Genomic DNA, 23,447 nt, shown 5'->3' with positions numbered 1-23,447 from the left:
AATCAGGTTGAGATAGATGGCTAGTTTCCTCTCTCTGACATTTGCGCTTACTGAACAATACATAACAATTCAACGTCTAGTTCACAATTGTACAATATAATGTAATTGAAACTTTGATTTTACCAGTGCGTGCCCAGTGGGTAGATTGATCTCTTTTCTTCTGATAATCTGCTGAACCTATTTTATCATACAACTTGACTCTAAAAAGGCTGGCTATAAACGATTACATGTGAAACTTGTTAAAATCCCTCTGAGATATCCAAAAAGGCTACTGTATCTGAATACGTTCTCCCCTACTTATAAATTGTGTTTTAAACGGGCAAATACAGGTACTCGCTGAGGTTAATCATTATGGACGACGAAATACAGACTCTGCCAACCTCTTTGTCTTCATTATCACTATGGCCAAAGCAGAGTCTGGTAAACATACCATTCGACTGAGAGGACAGAAAAGGAGAAGAGAGAGAGAGAGAGCGAGAGAGAAAGAGAGTGAGAGAGAGAGAGAGCGAAGCGAGAGAGAGAGAGCAAGAGACAGAGAGCGAGAAAGAGCACATAGTGCTGCAGTGCCCACAGACCCCACATCCTGATAGAGTTGTCTTTTAATCATAACCCAGAGCAGCACAGCCTTTTCACCTCTGCTTTTGGTGGACACTCTCTGAGCAGGGTCCTCATCAAGACCTCAGCAAGAACAGACAAGACTGGGACTCCACATCCACTGACCCACAGCCCACCTCCCAGGTTAGTGGATAGAGATGGACAGAATGACAGTGCTGTCAACGGCATGTTTCAAAAGGAGTTTTGATGGTTTATTCTCTCTTTCACTCTGTATTGCATATTGTACAATGATTCGATTCCAGTAGTAAAATATGAATCTTAGTTGTGAAGTTGTCTCTCTTTTACTGCCACTATTTCAGTTTCTCTTATATGTGAGGCTTGTGGTTGAAACTACACTGCTTGTCAGAGGTTGCATGTGTTGTACATCGAATGTTTCATCTACTGTGCAACGATCTGGAAACTCACGTAATGAAAAGATAACGTTTGAGTTGCAGCTTTGTTTAGTTTTTGTATACTTACTTTCAAACAGATCTTTCAAATATAGATGTTTTTTACCCCAAAGTCAGTGGATAGGGCGGGCAAATTGTATAGGGTTCCGTATGGCGGTATTTACACACTAACCGTCAGGCACTTGTACAGATAGGGCTCTACCTGTGCGGAGCATATGCCCCTTTGCCTTTCCAGTTTGCCTTTCCAGTCTCCAAAGTGTCCTTTAGGTTGGTGGAATAATTTCCATCAAAATGATTTTGTCATTGTTGTTCAGAACCCACTGTCCGCAAGTCGTCGTCAAATTCGCCACCTCACCCCGTCCATTGGTTGCGCCAGTTAATCTGCCCTGTATGGAGATGACCCGCGCCCGGTTGCGCCTCTCAGCGAGCGCCCGGTACCCAAATCTGCATGCAGGTCCAGTGCCAGAACGAATCAGTTAGATGGGCATTTGATTTCTTCTTATAGGTGGGACGTTTTTTTTCACGGGACCTGTTATAATAAAGTTTGGGGAAGTTTACAATTTATCCTACCACTTCTACCTATCTGCGTGCTAGTTGTGATCATTTTTTCGTGCAGCAGTTTCATTTCAATAATAACGTTTTAATTTCTAAAAAGTATTGTCATCATACAAATATGAATAAAAACAAAACATCTAAAAGTTACAATTCGTCTAATGCTAGAGCACAAATACCGCGAGTTAGGAGTTCCAAGATGGCGTAGCAGTCAGACGTCTTTGTCTTCGTCCTGTCGTGTCCCTTGTATATATCTTTTTACATATTTTTCTTCGCATATCTTTTAAAAATATTTTCCTAAACCTCAACTACTAAATACTCTCCTGCAACCCGCCTCAGCCAATGTGGCGTGGATCTACTTTTCTTCTAAATGATTTCTATTTACTTCGGATCTGGAATCCCTCAACTGAAGCTAGTGAGCTAACTACCTACCAGCTATCAGTTAGCAAACCATTGCTAGCGGTCATCAGCTGACCTTTACCTCAGAAAGCTCTCGCCAGTTCGAACAACTTGACTCAAACCAGAGCATAACGGACCTATTTCTCTCCATATCCCCGGATTCCCACCGCAAACTCAGAAAATGTTCATCTGGATCTTCGCAACTACCTAACCGCAATCCCGGGTGACCACTTCTGGCTAGCGTTTCCATCACAGAGCAAGCACCAATTAGCCTGAAACTAGCTATGCCAGGGCTCCTGTGCTACCACTGAAGCCCACTCCTGGGCTACAATATCCGGACCCCTTCTACTGCTGGTACGGGGCACGGAACCCCGCCGATCCTCTATGACTGGAATACCGACATAATCTGCCCGAGGACTCCAACAGGCCCCTCAGGCGCGACACCCGCTGAAGGCCCATTCTGCTAACCTGCTAGGCCTGCTAACTACCTAGAGCTACTTGGAACCCTACTAACTCCACGACTGGTCTATCGACGTCACCGCACGAAGAGGCAAAAACAGACTTACCCCCATCGCGACGTTCCCCAAAGGCTAACTTGCCTGCCCCGGTCTGCTAACTGCTAGCTTGCCGGCCGCGGTCTGATAACTGCTAGCCCCTGCTAACTGCTTGCTTGCTAACCCGGTCTGCTAGCTGCTAGCTTGTTTAGCCCCGGCCTACTAACTGGTAGCTTGTTAGCATCGGCCTGCTAACTGTCTGAATCGCCGTGTCCCCAGTCAGCCCAACCACTCACTGGACCCATATGTTGACTTGGCTACGCATGCCTCTCTCTAATATCAATATGCCTCGTCCATTACTGTCCTGGTTAGTGATTACTGTCTTATTTCACTGTAGAGCCTCTAGCCCTGCACAATATGCCTTAACCAACCATGTTGTTCCGCCTCCTACATATGCGATGACATCACCTGGTTTAAACGTCTCTAGAGACTATATCTCTCTCATCATTACTCAATGCCTAGGTTTACCTCCAATGTACTCACATCCTACCTTAGTAACCTGCTTCTTTTACTCTCTGTTCCGAACGTGCTAGACGGCCAGTTCGTATAGCCTTTAGCCGTACCCTTATCCTACTTCTCCTCTGTTCCTCTGGTGATGTAGAGGTTAATCCAGGTCCTGCAGTGCCTAGCTCCACTCCCACTCCCCAGGTGCTCTCATTTGTTGACTTCTGTAACCGTAAAAGCCTTGGTTTCATGCATGTTAACATTAGAAGCCTACTCCCTAAGTTTGTTTTACTCACTGCTTTAGCACACTCTGCCAACCCGGATGTCTTAGCCGTGTCTGAATTCTGGCTTAGGAAAACCACCAAAACCCTGAAATCTCCATCGTCAACTATAACATTTTCCGCCAAGATGGAACTGCCAAAGGGCCGGTGTTACAATATACTGCAAAGATAGCCTGCAGAGTTCTGTATTACTATTCTAGTGTATACCCATACAATTCGAGCTTCTACTTCTAAAAATTCACCTTTCCAGAAACAAGTCTCTCACTGTTGCCGCTTGCTATAGACCTCCCTCTGCCCCCAGCTGTGCCCTCGATACCATATGTGAATTGATTGCCCCCCATCTATTTTCTGAGCTCGTGCTACTAGGTGACCTAAACTGGGACATGTTAACACCCCGGCCATCCTACAATCTAAGCTTGATGTATACTTCTGGCCCCTCTTTGGACACTGTGTTAACTAACCTCCAGACGAGCTTCAATGCCATACAACTCTCCTTCCGTGGCCTCCAACTGCTCTTAAACGCAAGTAAAACTAAATGCATGCTCTTCAACTGATCACTGCTCGCACCTGCTCGCCCGTCCAGCATCACTACTCTGGACGACTCTGACTTAGAATATGTGGACAACTACAAATACCTAGGTGTCTGGTTAGACCTCCATCCAGACTCACATTAAGCATCTCCAATCCAAAATTAAATCTAGAATCGGCTTCCTATATCGCAACAAAGCATCCTTCACTCATGCTGCCAAACATACCCTCGGAAAACTGACCATCCTACCGATCCTCGACTTCAGTGATGTCATCTATAAAATAGCCTCCAACACTCTACTCAACAAACTGGATGCAGTCTATCACAGTGCCATCCGTTTTGTCACCAACGCCCCATACACTACCCACCATTGCGACCTGTGCGCTCTCGTTGGCTGGCCCTCGCTTCATACTCGTTGCCAAACCACTGGCTGCAGGTTATCTACAAGTCTCTGCTAGGTAAATCCCCGCCTTATCTCAGCTCACTGGTCACCATAGCAGCACCCACTCATGGCACGCGCTCCAGCAGGTATGTCTCACTGGTCGCCCCAAAGCCAATTCTTCCTTTGGCTGCCTCTCCTTCCAGTTCTCTGCTGCCAATGACTGGAACGAACTACAAAAATCTCTGAAACTGGAAACATGTATCTCCCTCACTAGCTTTAAGCACCAGCTGTCAGAGCAGCTCACAGGTTACTGCACCTGTACATAGCCCATCTATAATTTAGCCCAAACAACTACCTCTTCCCCTACTGTATTTATTTAGCTCCTTTGCACCCCGTTATTTCTATTTCTACTTTGCACATTCTTCCACTGCAAATCTACCATTCCAGTGTTTTACTTGTTATATTGTATTTACCTCTCCACCATGGCCTTTTTTGCCTTTGCCTCCCTTATCTCACCTCATTTGCTCACATTGTATATAGACTTATTTTTCTACTGTATTATTGACTGTATGTTTTGTTTATTCCATGTATAACTCTGTGTTGTTGTATGTGTCGAATTGCTATGCTTTATCTTGGCCAGGTCGCAGTTGCAAATGAGAACTTGTTCTCAACTAGCCTACCTGGTTAAATAAAGGTGAAATAAAAATAAAAACCAGCCTTGCCATATGGACACATTGATAGCCTACACCATGATCCAATGCCAGGTAACCAAATTAGCGCATGGAACTCAGAGATAGCCTATAGACCAATGCAGCAGTAGATCTATAACTTCCATTGTCAACTAAGTAAAATACATAGGCCTCAAACCTACAAAATAAAAACATTTGAAAATATCCTGATGAAAATTCAGGTTATTTCACTATTGCTAGTGAAGTGCAACATTGCATGAACTCGGCAGGTTGGCGTGCTCAGGCACGTGCTCCCTCAATGTTATTAGGACAGAGAATGCGCACATTCTCATTACTCACATGCAGCACTCCAAACAAAAGACATGGGGGAAAAATGATAAAACTCCTAAATTATGGTTATGAAAAAAAGCAGGTTGTGAACTCTGCAAACATGGGCTGCACTCAGAGAATGAGAATGGTAAATGACTGTAATACATGCATAAACAGAAATGAATGTAACCAAATGAGGGTGATTAATGGTACATTTACTATGCCTACTGGTTACACACACTACCAGTCAAAAGGTTTAGAACACCTACTCATTGAAGGGTTTTTCTTTATTTTTACTATTTTCTTCATTACAGAATAATAGTTAAGACAACAAAATACTACGAAATAACACATAGGAATAATTTTCCAACAGTCCACATATGCTGAGAACTTTGGTTGCTTATCCTTCACTCTGCAGTCCGACTCATCCCAAACCATCTTAATTTGGTTGAGGTTGGGGGATTGTGTAGACCAGGTCATCTGATGCAGCACTGCATCACTCTCCTTCTTGGTCAAATAGTCCTTACACAGCCTGGAGGTGTGTTGGGTCACTGTCCTGTTGAAAACAAATGATAGTACCACTAAGCCCAAACCAGATGGGAGGACGTATCGCTGCAGAATGCTGTGGTAGCCATGCTGGTTATGGGTGCTTTGAATTCTAAATAAATTACAGTGTCGCCAGCAAAGTACCCCCAAACCATAACACCTCCACGCTTTACGGTGGGACATACAGAGATCATCCGTTCACAAAGATATGGCGGTTGGGACCAAAAATGTCAAATTTGGACTCTAGACCAAAGGACACATTTCCACCGGTCTAATGTCCATTGCTCATGTTTCTTGGCCCAGTAATTCGACCATGAAGGCCTGATTCACACAGTCTTGATGTTGAGATGTCTGTTACTTGAACTCTGTGAAGCATTTACTTGGGCTGCAATTTTTGAGGCTGGTATCTCTAATGAACTTATCCTCTGCAGCAGAGGTAACTCTGGGTCTTCCATTCCTGTGGCGGTCCTCATGAGAGCCAGTTTCATCATGGTGCTTTATGTTTTTTGAGACGAAATTTGAATAAACTTTTTAAAGTTCTTGAAATGTTCCATATTGACTGACCTTCATGATTTAAAGTAATGAAGGATTGTAATTTCTCTTTGCTTATTTGAGCTGTTCTTGCCATAATATAGACTTGGTCTTTTACAACAAATGAACTTTTAACAAGGAACACCTGTTAATTGAAATGCATTCCAGGTGACTACCTCATGAAGCTGGTTGAGAGAATGCCAAGAGTGTGCAAAGCTGTCATCAAGGCAAAGGGTGGCTATTTGAAGAATCTATTTCTTTAACACTTTTTTGGTTACTACATGAATACATATGTGTTATTTCATAGTTGTGCTGTCTTCACTATTATTCTACAATGTAGAAAATAGTACAAATAAAGAAAAACCCTGACATGAGTAGGTGTTCTAAAAGGCTTGACTGGTCGTGTATGTAATAGTTTTAGACAATTTTTTTAAACAATCAAAGGGCAAACAATTCACACAATGAATGTACAATAATTGCTGGGAGACAGCGAAGCACAGAGAGCTGAGTGCATGTATTTTGGAGAGAGATGCCCATATCTTCGCCACACACCCCTCCCCTTCTTTTTGTCTCAACATTTTAAATTATACTCAAGACACATTATCTTCACAGATTTTAGATGCTTTTCACTGACAGCCTCAACTCAATAATCAGCTAGGCCTATTACGCTGCCCAAATTGCTGGCTTCCCAAATGGGTATAAGAAGCTAATGATCCACTAAGTCAAGCTCTCTGGTAAAGTATTTTGAATGTTTTTATTTAGACAGGAGTAATTAGTTTAATTTGGCAAAACATCAATTTACTTTAGGGTAAGCCAACATCTGAACAGTGCACTCGCCCAACTTTCCTTTCTAATTCGCAAGTGGCTGAAACCAGAGATCTGTATACAATTACCTGATGCACATGTCTCCTCCCTAACAATGCCAGTCATTGTCACAAAGACAGGAATGAAGACGAGACGCCTACGTCTGCATATTACGCCCACAGAAACCCATTGGACTTATTCAGGACACATTTTGGCAAGAGTGAACCCTCTCGCGAGCTATACAGCATCGCTCTGTCTTCTATATGTAGAACATGTATCTGAAGCTGTCTGCCCAGAAACAGTATGACATGACATACTTCTTTTGTCCAGACAGTATCAGATACATGATCAACACATACGGAGACAGAGGGGCGCTGTTTCATTCGCTCGGATTCTTTATCTGAGATTGATGCGTCTCTGTCAGTGCGCATCTCGGTCAAATAAATTATCAATATTTAATTTGGACGGGCAAGGGGCCCGCAGGTAGCCTAGTGGTTAGAGCGTTGGGCCAGTAACCGAAAGGTTGCTAGATCAAATCCCTGAGCTGACAAGGTCAAAATCTGTCATTCTGCCCTTGAACAAGGCAGTTAACCCACTATTCCTAGGCCATCATTGTGAATAAGAATTTGTTCTTAACTGACTTGCCTAGTTAAATATAACATTTGAAATATTGCTGGCCCTGCATGCATGGCTTGAGAGAGTTGGTCGCTGGACGAGTGTGTGTAGCTAGCTACTTAGTTTAAACATCAACAGTATAACACTTGATTTAGCCTACATAATCATCATCAATATTTGGTCTGGTTGCCTGACGCTCAGCAGAGAAAGGCAGAAAGACACAGAGAGGTAAAAGAAATCAAGCTAGCTAACTAGCAGATTTACATCAATGACGAGCCGATAGCCTGCCCTCTTTCCCCATTTGTTTTTCATTTTGAGCAACTTCCCCTGAAAGATCTGTGCATGGCCCTGCTAAACCCTAACCTAATCATAACCATAACACTAAATGCAGGGTCATTATTGGTCATTGTCAGAGTCAATACTGTATATTAACAGATGCAGTATATTGACAACTGTGTCATCATGTACAAAACATGAGTAATGATGATATAATCCATTGTAAATAGCAGGTCTGGTCATACTCATCATCCATGGAGTCATTGACACAAGAAGGCACAAACAAGACAGTTCAGAAGGGGTGTAACCTACATGAGCTAAGTGGATTCTAATGTTTATCAAACGCATCTGTTGAATAACATCCCAGTCCTTGATCTGTGGTCTCGCCAACTCCATTGCTCTCATCAAACCAAACATTGAGCTCAATGTATTATGATAGCAGAGTAATCACTTCCCGTCTCCCTCTGGCCCTGAACACACCCAGTGTCTTTATCACAGGAAGGCAGTGTGACAAAGTGACATTGGGACAACCACAGACTTGGGAGGGATAGACAACCACAATGCAGGAAGCAAAATGTAACACGCAACACAACCAAAAGAAACTCAATCTCCAACTGATCACTCCCATCTTTGACAAAGACTACTCCCAATATGGAAATTGAGACGGTAGAGATGGTGACAAATTAGAAAAAAGTGCATCAAGCTGCTACATGGAGATACATAGCTAGAGTCATTCAGCCTTTTAGAACCTCCAAATTAACCACTCCCTGTATGTCTAATAATACCATGGGATGGATGGCAGGAGGTGACACAATAAAATGAGAACAAAATGTTTCTTTTGCAAGCAGATAGAGGACCAAGCAATGATGTTCTACTGACAGTATGACTAGAGTGATAAGGCCAGTAAGCGGGCTACTGTGTACAGATTAACTAAATCCTGTGTTCTGTTCATTTCCCAACAGTGAAAGACCTCTGATGACCAACAAGGGTTCAGTTCTACTATGGGATCCCCCTCATTCTTCTTCAGGCTGTTCCTCTTCATCACCTGCCTGGTCCCTCTCCTGTACTTTCTAAGTGTGTATGGGTGGGGTCCATACTCTGACAGAAGCCACATTGTCACAAGGAACCTCACCATCCTCCTGTGGCATTGGCCCTTCGGCCCGTCCTACAGCCTGAAGGGAGACGTGTGCTGGGACAGGTACCGTATCACTGGCTGCCGCCTGGTGGATCAGCGCTCCCTCTACCCCAGCGCCGACCTGGTGGTCTTCCACCACAGAGAGCTGATGACGGGCCAGGAGCGGCTGCCGTTCCACCTCCCCCGGACGAGTCACCAGAAGTGGGTCTGGCTCTCCCTGGAGTCCCCTGACAACAATGGAGACCTGAAGCCCTTCAATAACGTGTTCAACTGTACCATGTCCTACCGCCGTGATGCCGATTTCACCATACCATATGGAAAGCTGGTGCCGAAGGACAGAGATACTGGTAATTACAGTAGGACAGAGGACGTCATTCCTAAAAATAAGTCCCCCCTGGCCTGCTGGGTGGTTAGTAACTACAACCCCCAGCAAAAGAGGAGCTTGGTTTACAATAGCCTGAGGGAAAGCATCAAAGTGGAGGTGTATGGGCAATGGGATGGGAGAGTACTGGCCCCCAGCAACTTGCTGCCCACCATCTCACGCTGCTACTTCTACCTGGCCTTCGAGAACTCCATCTCCAAGGATTACATTACTGAGAAGCTCTGGCGGAACGCTTACCAGGCAGGGGCGGTGCCTATAGTTCTGGGTCCGCCTTCAAATGACTACATGGCTGTGGCCCCGCCCAACTCCTTCATCCACATTGAGAACTTTACATCCACTAAGGAGCTGGGGAACTATCTCAGCCAGCTAATACTAAACAAGGAGAGTTATGCTGGGTACTTTGCGTGGCGGAGTAGCCATCAAGTGAAAGTGTACACAGACTGGAGGGAGAGGCTTTGTAGCATCTGCCCCCAGTATCACATCCTGCCTGCTAAGAAGGTGTACCATGACCTGGAGGCCTGGGCCAGGTGGGGACACCAAGTCCGCTGACAGATCCTCAAAGGCTTTCTGCATCCCAAATGAGCTCCTATTCCAGTGCATTACTTTTGAACAGGTCCCATAAGTACACCACCTTGTAAAAACGTACAGCTTCAGAAGCGTCAGTCATCGATGATCAGTGCTTTTCACATGCATGGACATGTTTCAATGAGTCAGTACACCACAGAACTTTCCTGTGTGTTATATTCCCACCCTCTGCCAATAACCAGGGTTCCTATTTTCCTTCCCCACTCCCAGCAAAATGACTTGAGAAATGGCTCTTTGACCATTTTAATTGATTACAATCACAGTAAGGTACTTAAACAGCAGAATTGAACAAAAGCAATGTGTTACAGTACCAAAGCATACTCAGTGCAGAAGTTACAGGAAAGGGGAATATACCAATCCAAACATTAACACGTGTATAATGCATGGATATGAGATTGACAATACTTATTGCAAGGCGTTCACTGTAAAGCATAACACCGGTGACGTAAAAACCTTACTGAGAACCAAAGCACAAAACGTAAATTGTAACTACACAGGAGGTTGGAATGGAAAATAAAGTAAAGTATTTAAATGCGTGGTGGAAAATATACAGATAACATCTTTAGGTTTCCCCAGAGAAATAGCCAGTTTCAATAAATTATCAGATAGGCTTTCATTTATAAACATAGGATTGCGTAAAAACATGTCACAAGAGATCAGAGTCAGAAGAGGAAATGACTTTAAAATACACATTAAGGCACGAGATTGTGACATGGTCATTTTTAGAAAGATCAAAGCAACTATTATAGGATTGCGGAAGTTAACAGTGACAAACAATTTTAGGTCACTGACCATCACGTTTACAAGAAACACTGGTTGAGGGGCAGTCCTCAATGCCCCACTCGACAGACATCCTGCCGTTTGTCCCCAACATGAACTACGGTTCCAGTTTTAAAATAATAAAATCACTTAAGTTAGTCAGTGTACAACAGATGAAAAGACATTCATGGGTAACAAAACATACCAGGATTCTCAGCAAGACAAGTAAACTATGTGTCATACTTCCACTATGAAAGTACTCCTTCTGAACAAGACAAAGAATACTTATAGAAACTCGATAAGACAACTGTCACCTGAAAATAGCTAGCCACTGGAGGATAAGACCGGACAAAGATATTCAAGATAAAGAAATAAAAAAATATCAAAAAGGTCAGACTCAACAATACCACAACTTTGTGCAAAGCCATCTCATACTGGATTCAGAGCCGATGGGCAAACCCTCCCCATCCCTTAAATAGTCATGATGCTGGCTGGGGCATCGACCGTTGTGCAGATGACTCGCAGCTGAACTGGGTGGGAGGCAAGGCACAACAGATGAAAAGTTAACATGAAGCAGAGACAAGGCAGTGTCAAGATTCCCTGGCCTTAAAGACACCAGGAAGTTCCAGCTTTGAGCCATTTATTTACTGGCCTACAAGCCCCCGCTCACTTGACTGGCTCTCCGTGGTCGGACTAAGGTGGGGTAGAACTGCATATGGAGGACAACAGCCTGGGTAGGTGGGGACTGAAGGACTAAAGAGAGGTAGCCATGTTGGGTGGGGAAGGGAAGAGGTGGCCACATGGCCCGGCTGGTTTGGAGAACTGGAACCTGTTTAGCTTGTCAGGTGACCCACCAGTCCAGGGTGCAGGGCCTGCTTAAAGGCATCTGGCCTCTGGAGGGGGGGCATGTAGAAGGTGGGGCCCCCAGGGTGGCTGGAGAGAGAGTACCCCTGCCCAGGCAGGGGGGAGTGAGCCATGTGCGGGGGAGGGGGGCTCTGCTCATAGTACTGTCCTTCACACTCCTCATCGAATGGAAGGGCCAGGCGCTTGCCCTTCTGTCTGCGGTTACAGAACCACACACGCACCACCTGCCAAAAACAACATAAGTCACATGCTGACCAAAAAGTATTTCCACACCTCTTACATTAGAAATACAGAACTTAATAGGGTCAGAAGTTAACAGCACTAAGATTCAAACCTTGTCAACACAAGCAAGAAGGCATGTTCCATAACTGCATGTAAGAGGAACTTAAAAGCCATGCAGGGTTGAGGAAGTAAAAGGAAGTAAGTGATGGCCAGCTGTATGGGACTCACATCTCTCTCCAGACACAGGTCATCAGCAATGTGTGTGATCTCCTGGGTGTTCGGTTTGGGACACTTGACAAAGTAGGACTCCAGAGCAGTGCGCACCGACCCCTCCAGACTGGTCCTCCGCTTCCTCTTCCTGGTGTCCACAAATACCCGCTCGATCTTGTACATCTGGGGACAAACATGTAATTATATTTATACTGGGACATGGCAGTGTGCTTTGGTCCATTCCAGAGGTGGTAATACTATGGTGCCCCTCAACCTCCCCTATTCAGCTTTTGCGTTATTTAATGGCGAACATTGTCTAATAAATATTACCTTGGTTGCTCATGGAAATGTATGCATTTTCTATCCTCAAGATGGCATCCTACCCTCCACACACCTGACCTCTTTCGAGCAGATGGGTTTCTAAACTACAACCAACATATACTCACATCCTGGGGGTTGTCCGAGGTCTCAGCCTCATTCAGCCATCTTCGGAGCAGGGGCTTCAGCTTGCACATGTTCTTGAAACTAAGCTGGAGCGCTTCAAAGCGGCAAATTGTAGTCTGGCTGAACATCTTGCCTAAACAGAGAACAAGTTGTCATCAGTAGTTGAAGTCACTGCAACTACAGTACCTTCAGTGAAGGAAATGAATATTGCTTCAACTCATTTGAGGAAACTGTAGTCGAAGTCAATTTAATGAGACACTCAGCAAGTTCAGAGGGCAAAGAATTGCATTCACCACATACACCAACTCAATGGCACAGAAGGGAAAGGTTATGTATGGATAGTATTCAACACAGCAGGAAAACTCACCATAAAGGTTTCCTAGGGCCAGGCCTACATCTGCTTGTGTGAATCCCAGAGTAATACGCTTGTGCTTCAGCTCCTTGGCAAACTGTTCCAGCTCCTCAGTTGAAAGGTTCTCCTGTTATGGGTTAGTAATTTTGCCTCTTAGGAAACATTTCACAACGCTCTCTTTGAATGAAAAGACAAGTTGCAGTGTAAACGCATAATAGTACAATGACTATAGGATAACAGTACATAGGCCCGTTTGACTCACCTCCTCTTCCGAGTCACTGCACCCGCCGCTGGAGGAACCACTGCTCCGGGTAGAGGTTTGCGCCTGGGGCGCTTGGGCAGTTTGGCTTGCGTTCCCGTTGAAGAACGTGACACCGGGTAACCCATTAATGGGGGGTGAGGGCGAGAGAGATGGGGACGATGAAGACGATGTTGAGGGTATGGAGTTGAGGTTTTGAGTATTGGTATTCGCAGCCGTGGTGTGGGGAAAGCCGGGCCAAAACGACGAGTTCCATGGGGTCGAGTAGTAAACCCCGTGAGCTACAGCAGACGAAGGTGGAGTTGGATAATGTTGAATCTTTTGCCCATACTCGTCATTGACATCCTTCTCGAGCTTTATTTCGGACATCTTGACTTGTTCCCTGGTTTCGGTGTTAGGTTGGCCCAGGTTTGTGGGGTGGGTAGCCGCTGCGACCCCTGCTACTTGGCCGGTGTACTCCGGAGCGGCGATAGGACACCAGTGTTTGGGTTGGCAAAAGTCACCGGCGTGCAAGTCGGAGGCCCTATAGTCACCAGTGCCCGGTGGGAATGGCAAAAAGGTTTGATTGGTTGTTGGAGGCATCCCATTATATGCGGCCTTGTTGAAGAGAAGACTATGATGTTGTAGAACGCCGTGTGGGATCTGGAGCGACGCGCCTCCAAACCCCTCTTGACTCAAGGCCTGGGCGTACATGGCCCGGCTGAAGTCATCAGGCCGGCTGTTGCACTCCGAAGTAGCGCTCTGGGGTCGCTCCGACATTCTCCTTGGTTTGATCTTCTTCGTAAAAGTTCAGGTGATATTCAATGACGCTTGCCGTTTCGAAATAAACCTTTTCAGAAATGCAAGCAGTTTGTTGCCTATGTGCGAGATACCCATCAACTGTAGTCCATTGAATTTCGAGTTTACCACCACCTACTTCACCTTCAAACTCAAACGCCCGTCTCACAACAAAAACTCCAGCTCCACAGGTTTTTTTTAATCATCTGGCGCTAGAGGTTGCGATGTTAATTGCCTCGCCTCCCATTGGCCGCGAGAGACAATCACGCACAGCTGATGGTAAATTTGTGAATGAACTTGATTTTTTTTTTCATTCCCCGTGTTAAAATAGTGGGCGTGCTTTCTCATTCGAAACTTTGGAGAAACTTTTTTTTTAAACGACTAAATATAGACTGTTCCTCTTCCTGAGATAAAATGTGAATAATGCAAGCGCAGGTATGCAAAACTCCTGTAAGCAATTAAAGGAAATTATCTTGGAAAAAGTTAGGCTATATGTAGTTCACGGATTCAATGTTGATCCATTTAGTATGTTTACATTACTAATCAGTCGGATATTCAGGGACTGAAGCTAAAGTATCTGATATGCATGGAGCATTGTGTGGACTTTGTTTAAAAACTTTACCTTAACGAGCTTTCCTTGGTATACATGCAACCAGATGCATTTAAACAGCAGAATGAAATATTTTCACTATTACTCATTAGAAAGAATGTATAGGTCAAATTGTGATCAAATCAACAATCACATTTAATTCAACAACGTCTTGGGAAATTTGCTGATCATGCTCGATTTTCATGCTTCACTCACATTATATATATTTTATATTAGAATATCAAGCAATATAGAAAGATTGGTAGGCCTATATGCATTTTTCTTAGTCTATAACCTAAAAATAAAATGTTATTTGTCACATGCTTCGCAAACAACAGGTGTAGACTAACAGTGAAATGCTTATTTACGGGCGTTCCCAACAACGCGGAGAGAAAAACAAAATATAAAAATTATAACAGGAGGAATAAATACACAATGAATAACGATGACAGGATGATAAACAGTAACAGCAGCGTATGTGATGAGTCACAGGAGTTATTGCAAAAAGGGTCACTGCAGATAGTCCGGGTAGCTTATTAGCTATTGGTTAACTCTTTTACTAGTCTAAAAGAGGAATCCCATTCGATCAAAATCTCAAAATAGCATAGGCCTATCTATTTTCAATTGTGTTTTACATGGTTCTGAAATAAAATTTCAATAAAATCGTTGAAGGAGAATCTATATATATATTTTAATTGGAAATTATAACTGACGCATTTTCTTTGAGCTCTACACACAACACACTGGCCTTATGTGACCCTCATGCGTTATATGTCTATCTTTGATATAGACCTAGTGAAGTTAACTGCTAAATCATTCGATTCATGTTTTGTCTAATTGTACAATATCTGGACCATCCTTTTGGCTGAGAGACAAGGCCTATAATGTGATGGCGCAATTACATGGATATCTGAGATAAACTGAGAATGACTTGTGTTTCGGGGGGGGGGGTCAGTGAGTCTATAAATTAGACGCAGTCTTACGACATTTCAAAGTAGACAATTAGCTCTAAACGAATGATTCACATAATGGTTGAACTTCGCCCAAGAGTGACAACTTTACGCACAATTTACACACACAAGCCGATTTTTGCCCATAGAAAATCAAGACAACGCAGAGGATATTCATAAAACAACAAAAAGCATCCAGGTGAACTTCTACTATAGCCTTGATTGGTGTATTGAAAATAGTGGAGCGCCATCGCACCGATACAGATGCGCACCCCCAGAGCGAGTCGTTGGTACAGATTGTGGCAGGAAGACGCACCACGGGACGGAGTGGGGGTGTCATTGTGCGACTTGGCCCGGAGGCACCCCGCGGCTTTCAGACCCGGAGTAGCGATGGCGCGACCATTAACTTCTTTACAGACACGAACAATAAGTCGCAGCCCTTTGATTCCGCCCCACACACACCCACCCCCTACCCTGAAACAAACACTCTCCAAGGTTTCGACCAAGCCACAGTCCAGAGAGTGACGTATTTGATGGGGTGGGTGGTTGATGTGACACGAGAGTTATGGCAGTTATGGAATAGCATGTTTAATCATCGTTTTTGTTTCGAATTCTAAACCACCACCCCACTCAATACTACCGGATGATTGTGTCCCTTCTCTATCCAACCTATCCACCTTCAAACACACTGACCCGGCAGATTGAACCAGGAGAGCGGTGCTCTCTCGTTCTCCCCATCTCGCCCTATTACAAAGCCAGGGAGAGGGGACCTTGGAGGCAACAGGAGCCAGTGAAATGCTTAAAAGACATCAAACTCCAGATACTGGCATTGTCCTGTGCCATGGACTTGGGAGGGAATTGTCATGCTAAACGTTGACACTTAGGGTGAAAGTGGGACGGGGTAAGAGGTACAGTGAGGGGGAGGGAGGGTGATCAGGGATTAGCCAAAAGTCAAAGCTGTAAAGATGGTTAATGGTACTGTACACTTCAACACTCACAGAGACAACTCAGACATATCGAGTCTGCACCATGTCCAAATAAGCTCCCTGTACTACAGTGTATTCTAAATGAAAGTAATGCATTATCAGCCATAAGGAGGTGTAAGGGAGAGTCACACATATCTGTGTGTGTAAACAATGTAGTTCAGACACACAGTCACCACTCACCAATGACCCATCCAGGGTGACTGAGAGAGACAATGGAGTATACCGGTACAGCCTGGTTTCAACCATTTAAACCAATATGCTTTAGGTTCATTGCCATAATACTTTAGTTTGTCTTGAATATTTGTTTATATTGCCATCATCCCCTTCTGACTCCATCAGTGGAGAGATTTCATACATTTTTGTCAGTTAGCAGACAGTCTTTTTTAGAGCAACTAGGGTTAAGTGCCTTGCTCAAGGACACATTGATAGATTTTTCACCTTGGTGATTCAAACCAACGACCTTTCAGTTACTGGCCCAATGTTAACCGCTAGGCTCCCTGCCACCCCATACAGATTGGCTTGCCCAGAAACACTTGTTTATTTGTCCTGGGTGTCTGAGAGGTCACTGTGCACCAGGCCACCACAGGGGGATGGTGTATAGGTACTGTATATACACATAACTTCTTATTCAGGCCAGGAGTTTTTCTTGATCAGGAATGAACCTTAGTTTAAGCCTATATACAACAACTAGGCCTTGGAGTTTTCCTGAGCCTTCTCCCTATAGCACCCATAGTAAACCCCCAGTTTTACTCCACAGTCTGCCCACCTCCCCCCTGCCGCCTACCTTCCCCCACAAACAAGACTGATGGCTTTTTGATTTTCTCCCTAACGGCCCTGCCTTTGACACCCACCACCATCCCTCCACCCATCGCAAACTTTCAGCAGTTGACCAATAGCTACCTCCCTACCACTGTCCACGAGGACAATGGGCTTTAACAGCCCTCGGAAGGCAGCTCAATGGGAACAGTTACAAGAGCCCCCCCCACACACACACACACACACACACACACACACACACACACACACACACACACACACACACACACACACACACACACACACACACACACACACACACACACACACACAAAAGTTGAGGGGCAGACGGTTGAAGACCAAAGATGACCACAGTCATCCTTGTCCACCAAAGAGAATTGAGAAGTGTCATAGAAAGTGTGATGAAAAAATGGTGATGAAAGAAGAGAACTAGTGAAACAGTTTTTTATTGGGTGTGGTGTGGGATGTTATACAATACATAAATAGTAAGACAAAGTTGGATGACCGATTCATCCCGCCATGGGGACGCTCAGTTGTCTTATTCCCAGCTCCCAGCCCCTCCCTCTCCAGCCATCCTCCTCTTCATCCTATTTACAATCCTATATACAATCACACACAGCTTAATTTGTCCTTTTTGTGCGGAGTCCATTTCAGTCCTTTAAAGAGCAACATACTTGAAAGATATAGTAGTATTGTAGATTACTTTATCACTGACCTCAACCCAGAGTCTCTCAGAGCGTTTACACTCACTGACACTCCTATCGGATCACAGCGAAATCAATCTACTTGAACAGAGCAATACTCAATCATGAGGCGTCAAAGCCAAAGGAACTGCACAATATTAAGACACGCTATAAATGGAAGGAAAGTATGTGGAAACCTATCAAAAAACAATTAGGCAACAACAAATTCAGTCCCTTTTAGACAACATCCTGGACAAAACAGTTCACTGTAATAGTGAAGGTGTAAACTTGGCAGTAGAAAGCCTAAACAGTATATTTTACCTTTCAGCTTCCCTATCAAATCAAAACATTTCAAGCAGACAACCTAAGAAAATGAAAAACAATGACAAATGGCTTGATGAAGAATGTAAAAACCTAAGAAAGAAATTGAGAAACCTATCCAACCAAAAACATAGAGACCTACGCTTTCACTATGGTGAATCACTAAAACAATACAGAAATACACTACGGAAAAAGAAGGAACAGCACGTCAGAAATCAGCTCAATGTAATTACAGATTCCGTAGAATCTAACCACTTCTGGGAAATTTGTAACACGCTAAACAAACACCACAAAGAGTCATCGGCAGGCTCCCCTGCTACAGCCGGCTCGTCAGGCTTTCATGCCTTCACCGGATCGCCAGGCTCCCCTGCTACAGCCGGCTCGTCAGGCTTTCATGCCTTCACCGGATCGCCAGGCTCCCCTGCTACAGCCGGCTCGTCAGGTTTTCATGCCTTCACCGGATCGCCAGGCTCCCCTGCTTCCTCCGGCTCGTCAGGCTCTCATGCCTCAGCCGGATCGCCAGGCTCCTCTGCCTCAGCCTGTCTGTCAGGTTCCCGCGCACCAGTCGGCGACAGGTTCTCCTGATCCCCGGGATCGTCATTTCAGTTGGCGTCCTGCGGCAGGAGCCGCACGTCACGGAGGGGGTACTGTCACGTGTGCTCCCCCTCTGGCCTCTAGGTCACCAGGCTGCTCATTATGGCGCACACCTGTCACCATCATTACGCTCAACTGGACTTTATCACTTCCCTGATTACCTTCCCTATATAAACTCAGCAAAAAAAGAAACGTCCTCTCACTGTCAACTTTGTTTATTTTCAGCAAACCTAGAGACATAAACTGAACAAGTTCCACAGACATGTGATTAACAGAAATGTAATAATGTGTCCCTGACCAAAGGGGGGGTCAAAATCAAAAGTTACAGTCAGTATCTGGTATAGCCACCAGCTGCATTAAGTACTTCAGTGCATCTCCTCCTCATGGACTGCACCAGATTTTCCAGTTCTTGCTGTGAGATGTTACCCCACTCTTCCATCGAGGCACCTGCAAGTTCCCGGACATTTCTGGGTGGAATGGCCCTAGCCCTCACCCTCCGATCCAACAAGTCCCAGACGTGCTCAATGGGATTGAGATCCGGGCCCTTCGCTGGCCATGGCAGAACACTGACATTCCTGTCTTGCTGGAAATCACGCACACAATGAGCAGTATGGCTGGTGGCATTGTCATGCAGGAGGGTCATGTCAGGATGAGCCTGCAGGAAGGGTGCCACATGAGGGAGGAGGACGTCTTCCCTGTAACACACAGTGTTGAGATTGCCTGCAATGACGACAAGCTCAGTCTGATGATGCTGTGACACTCCTCCCCAGACCATGACAGACCCTTCAGCTCCAAATCGATCCCGCTCCAGAGTACAGGCCTCGATGTAACGCTCATTCCTTTGACGACAAACGCGAATTTGACCATCACCCTTGGTGAGATAAAACCGTGATTCGTCAGTGAAGAGCACTTTTTTTCCAGTCCTGTCTGGTCCAGTGACAGTGGGTTTGTGCCCGTAGGCGACATTATAACATCATAAAATCCATGTACAAGTGTGTAGTTAAAATTGGCAAAAAACAAACATTTCTTTCCACAGGGCAGTGGGGTGAGACACTGATGCAGCTTAAGCCCCACCCTGTTCAACATATATCAACGAATTGGTGAGGGCACTAGAACAGTCTGCAGCTCCCGGCCTCACCCTACTAGAAGTCAAATGTCTACTGTTTGCTGATGAACTGGTGGTTCTGTCTCCAACCAAGGAGGGCCTTCAGCAGAACCTAGATCAGTAAATCTCAGTAAACAAAAATAACGGTGTTACTAAAAAGGTCCAGTTGCCAAATCAAATCAAATTCTATTTGTCACATACACCATTTCAGGACCATTTCAGTTTATCTGTGATGTGCACACCGAGGAACTTAAAACTTTCCACCTTCTCCACTACTGTCCCGTCGATGTGGATAGGGGGCTGCTCCCTCTGCTGTTTCCTGAAGTCCACGATCATCTCCTTTGTTTTGTTGACATCGAGTGTGAGGTTATTTTCCTGACACCTCACTCCGAGGGCCCTCACCACCTCCCTGTAGGCCGTCTCGTCGTTGCTGGTAATCAAGCCTACCACTGTAGTGTCATTGGCAAACTTGATGATTGAGTTGGAGGCGTGCATGGCCACGCAGTCATGGGTGAACAGGGAGTACAGGAGAGGGCTGAGAACGCACCCTTGTGGGTGCCCCAGTGTTGAGGATCAGAGGGGTGGAGATGTTGTTACCTACCCTCACCACCTGGGGGTGGCCCGTCAGGAAGTCCAGGACCCAGTTGCACAGGGCTGGGTCGAGACCCAGGGTCTCGAGCTTAATGACGAGTTTGGAGGGTACTATGGTGTTAAATGCTGAGCTGTAGTCGATGAACAGCATTCTCACACAGGTATTCCAGGACCACAAATACAAATTCCATGTAGATACCGTTGCCCTAGAGCACACAAAAAACCATACCTACAGTGGCCTGCGAAAGTATTCACCCCCCTTGGCATTTTTCCTATTTTGTTGCCTTACAACCTGGAATTAAAATGTATTTTTGGGGGGTTTGTATCATTTGATTTACACAACATGCCTACCACTTTGAAGATGCAAAATATTTTTGTGAAACAAACAAATAAGATAAAAATACAGAAAACTTGAGCGTGCACTTTTCACCCCCCCAAAGTCAATACTTTGTAGAGCCACCTTTTGCAGCAATTACAGCTGCAAGTCTCTTGGGGTATGTCTCTATAAGCTTGGCACATCTAGCCACTGGGATTTTTGCCCATTCTTCAAGGCAAAACTGCTCAGGCTCCTTTCAAGTTTGAATGGGTTCTACTGGTGTACAGCAATCTTTAAGTCATACCACAGATTCTCAATTGGATTGAGGTCTGGGATTTGACTAGGTTATTCCAAAACATTTAAATGTTTCCCCTTAAACCACGTGACTGTTGCTTTAAAAGCATGCTTAGGATCATTGTCCTGCAGGAAGGTAAACCTCCGTCTCCGTCTCAAATCTCTGGAAGACTGAAACAGGTTTCCCTCAGGACTTTCCCTGTATTTAGTGTCATCCATCATTCTTTCAATTGTGACTAGTCTCCTAGTCCCTGCCAATGAAAAACATCCCCACAGGATGATGGTGCCACCACCATGCTTCACTATGGGGATGGTGTTCCCGGGGTGATGAGAGGTGTTGGGTTTGCGCCAGACATAGCATTTTCCTTGATGGCCAAAAAGCACAATTTTAGTCTCATCTGACCAGAGTACCTTCTTCCATATGTTTGGGAAGTCTCCCACATGCCTTTTGGCGAACATCAAACGTGTTTGCTTATTTTTCTATTTTAAAGTGGTCCTTTGGCCAGATACTCCAATCTCCTCTGTGGAGCTTTGCAGCTCCTTCAGGGTAATCTTTGGTCTCTTTGTTGCCTCTCTGATTAATGCCCTCCTTGCCTGATCCGTGAGTTTTGGTGGGCAGCCTTCTTGGCAGGTTTGTTTGTTGTGGTGCCATATTTAAAAAAAAAAAATGTAATAATGGTGCTCCTTGGGATGTTAAACATTTCAGATATTTTTTTTATAACCTAACCCTGATCTGTACTTCCCTGAAGTACACCCTGGTTTGGTGGTGGGTCAGTCATGGTGTGGGTTGGCATTTCTTTGTGGCGCCGCACAGCCCTCCATGTGCTCGCCAGAGGTAGCCTGACTGCCATTAGGTACCGAGATGAGATCCTCAGACCCCTTGTGAGACCATATGCTGACACATGCACATTTGTGGCCTGCTGGAGGTCATTTTGCAGGGCTCTGGCAGTGCACCTCCTTGCACTAAGGCGGAGGTAGCGGTCCTGCTGCTGGGTTGTTGCCCTCCTACGGCCTCCTCCACGTCTCCTGATGTACTGGTCTGTCTCCTGGTAGCGCCTCCATGCTCTGGACACTACACTGACAGACACAACAAACCTTTTTGCCACAGCTCGCATTGATGTGCCATCCTGGATGAGCTGCACTACCTGAGCCACTTGTGTGGGTTGTAGACTCCGTCTCATGCTACCACTAGAGTGAAAGCACCGCCAGCATTCAAAAGTGACCAAAACATCAGCCAGGAAGCATAGGAACTGAGAAGTGGTGTGTGGTCACCACCTGCAGAAGCATTCCCTTTTTGGCGGTGTCTTACTAATTGCCTATAATTTCCACCTGTTGTCTATTCCATTTGCACAACAGCATGTGAAATTTATTGTCAATCAGTGTTGCTTCCTAAGTGGACAGTTTGATTTCACAGAAGTGTGATTGACTTGGAGTTACATTGTGTTGTTTAAGTGTTCCCTTTATTTTTTTGAGCAGTGTACCACAGTTTGTCATAACAGCAGCAAGATTTGTGACCTGTTGTCACAAGAAAAGGGTGAACCAGTGAAGAACAAACACCATTGTACATACAACTCATACTTATGATATTTTATTTTCCCTTTTGTAATTTACCTATTTGCACATCGCCATAATATGACCTTTGGAATGCCTCTATTCCTTTGAAACTTTTGTGATTGTAATTTTAATGCATTTTTGATTTAGTATCTACAGTATTTCACGTAAACATACGTTTCCCATGCCAATAAAGCCCTTTGAATCGAATTGAGAGAGAGGGAGGGAGATGACAGAGAGGGAGATACAGAAGAGGGAAAGAGAGAGAGTAGAGAGGAGAGAGGTGCACATCATTACAACACTGTATATAGCCATAATGACATTTGAAATGTCTGTATTCCGTTAGAACGTTTGTGAGTGTAAACTTTTTGTTTGTTTCACTTTTGTTTATGATCTATTTCACTTGCTTTGGCAACGTAAACATATGTTCCCATGCCAATAAAGCCCTTTGAATTGAATAGAGAGAGACAGAGAGAGTGAGCAAGATAGAGGGGACAGGAGAGGAGTGAGAAAGATAACGAGACAGAGATGCATGCTATGCATTGTCCTTTTGCAAGCTTCACTTGAGGTAAAAACATTTAATTCAGATGCTAGGCCTGCATGTACAAATATATAAAAGTGAACAGTTTCACTCTTTCTATGCACATTTTGCAACACCAGGGTTGGAACTGACAGGGATAAAAGAGAGAAACAATACTAGATAGTGACATCCACCACCGACCGTCAATCCTATAGACATTCATACAAGTGTGTACATATCAATTTACATGTCTCCTCCAGTTACAC

General features: G+C 44.8%; 1 protein-coding gene and 1 pseudogene across 1 annotated transcript; one reads left to right on the top strand and one right to left on the bottom strand.

Moving 5' to 3' along the window:
- The first annotated feature begins 456 nt into the window (after nucleotides 1-456).
- LOC129863857 (alpha-(1,3)-fucosyltransferase 7-like) lies at nucleotides 457-10,069 on the top strand (annotated as a pseudogene).
- Nucleotides 10,070-11,405: 1,336 nt separating this feature from the next.
- Nucleotides 11,406-13,886, bottom strand: LOC129863856 (POU domain, class 5, transcription factor 1-like). Its single transcript, XM_055936196.1, has 5 exons — nucleotides 13,131-13,886; nucleotides 12,884-12,995; nucleotides 12,519-12,649; nucleotides 12,091-12,255; nucleotides 11,406-11,864 (listed from the first exon to the last, which is right to left on the bottom strand). The coding sequence occupies exons 1-5, from the start codon at nucleotides 13,884-13,886 to the stop codon at nucleotides 11,610-11,612; spliced, it is 1,419 nt and encodes a 472-aa protein (XP_055792171.1). The 3' UTR covers nucleotides 11,406-11,609.
- Nucleotides 13,887-23,447: the final 9,561 nt, after the last annotated feature.

This window comes from Salvelinus fontinalis, chromosome 10, assembly GCF_029448725.1.
Source record: "Salvelinus fontinalis isolate EN_2023a chromosome 10, ASM2944872v1, whole genome shotgun sequence".
NCBI lineage: Eukaryota > Metazoa > Chordata > Actinopteri > Salmoniformes > Salmonidae > Salvelinus > Salvelinus fontinalis.
This window is presented reverse-complemented; position numbering and strand designations above follow the sequence as displayed.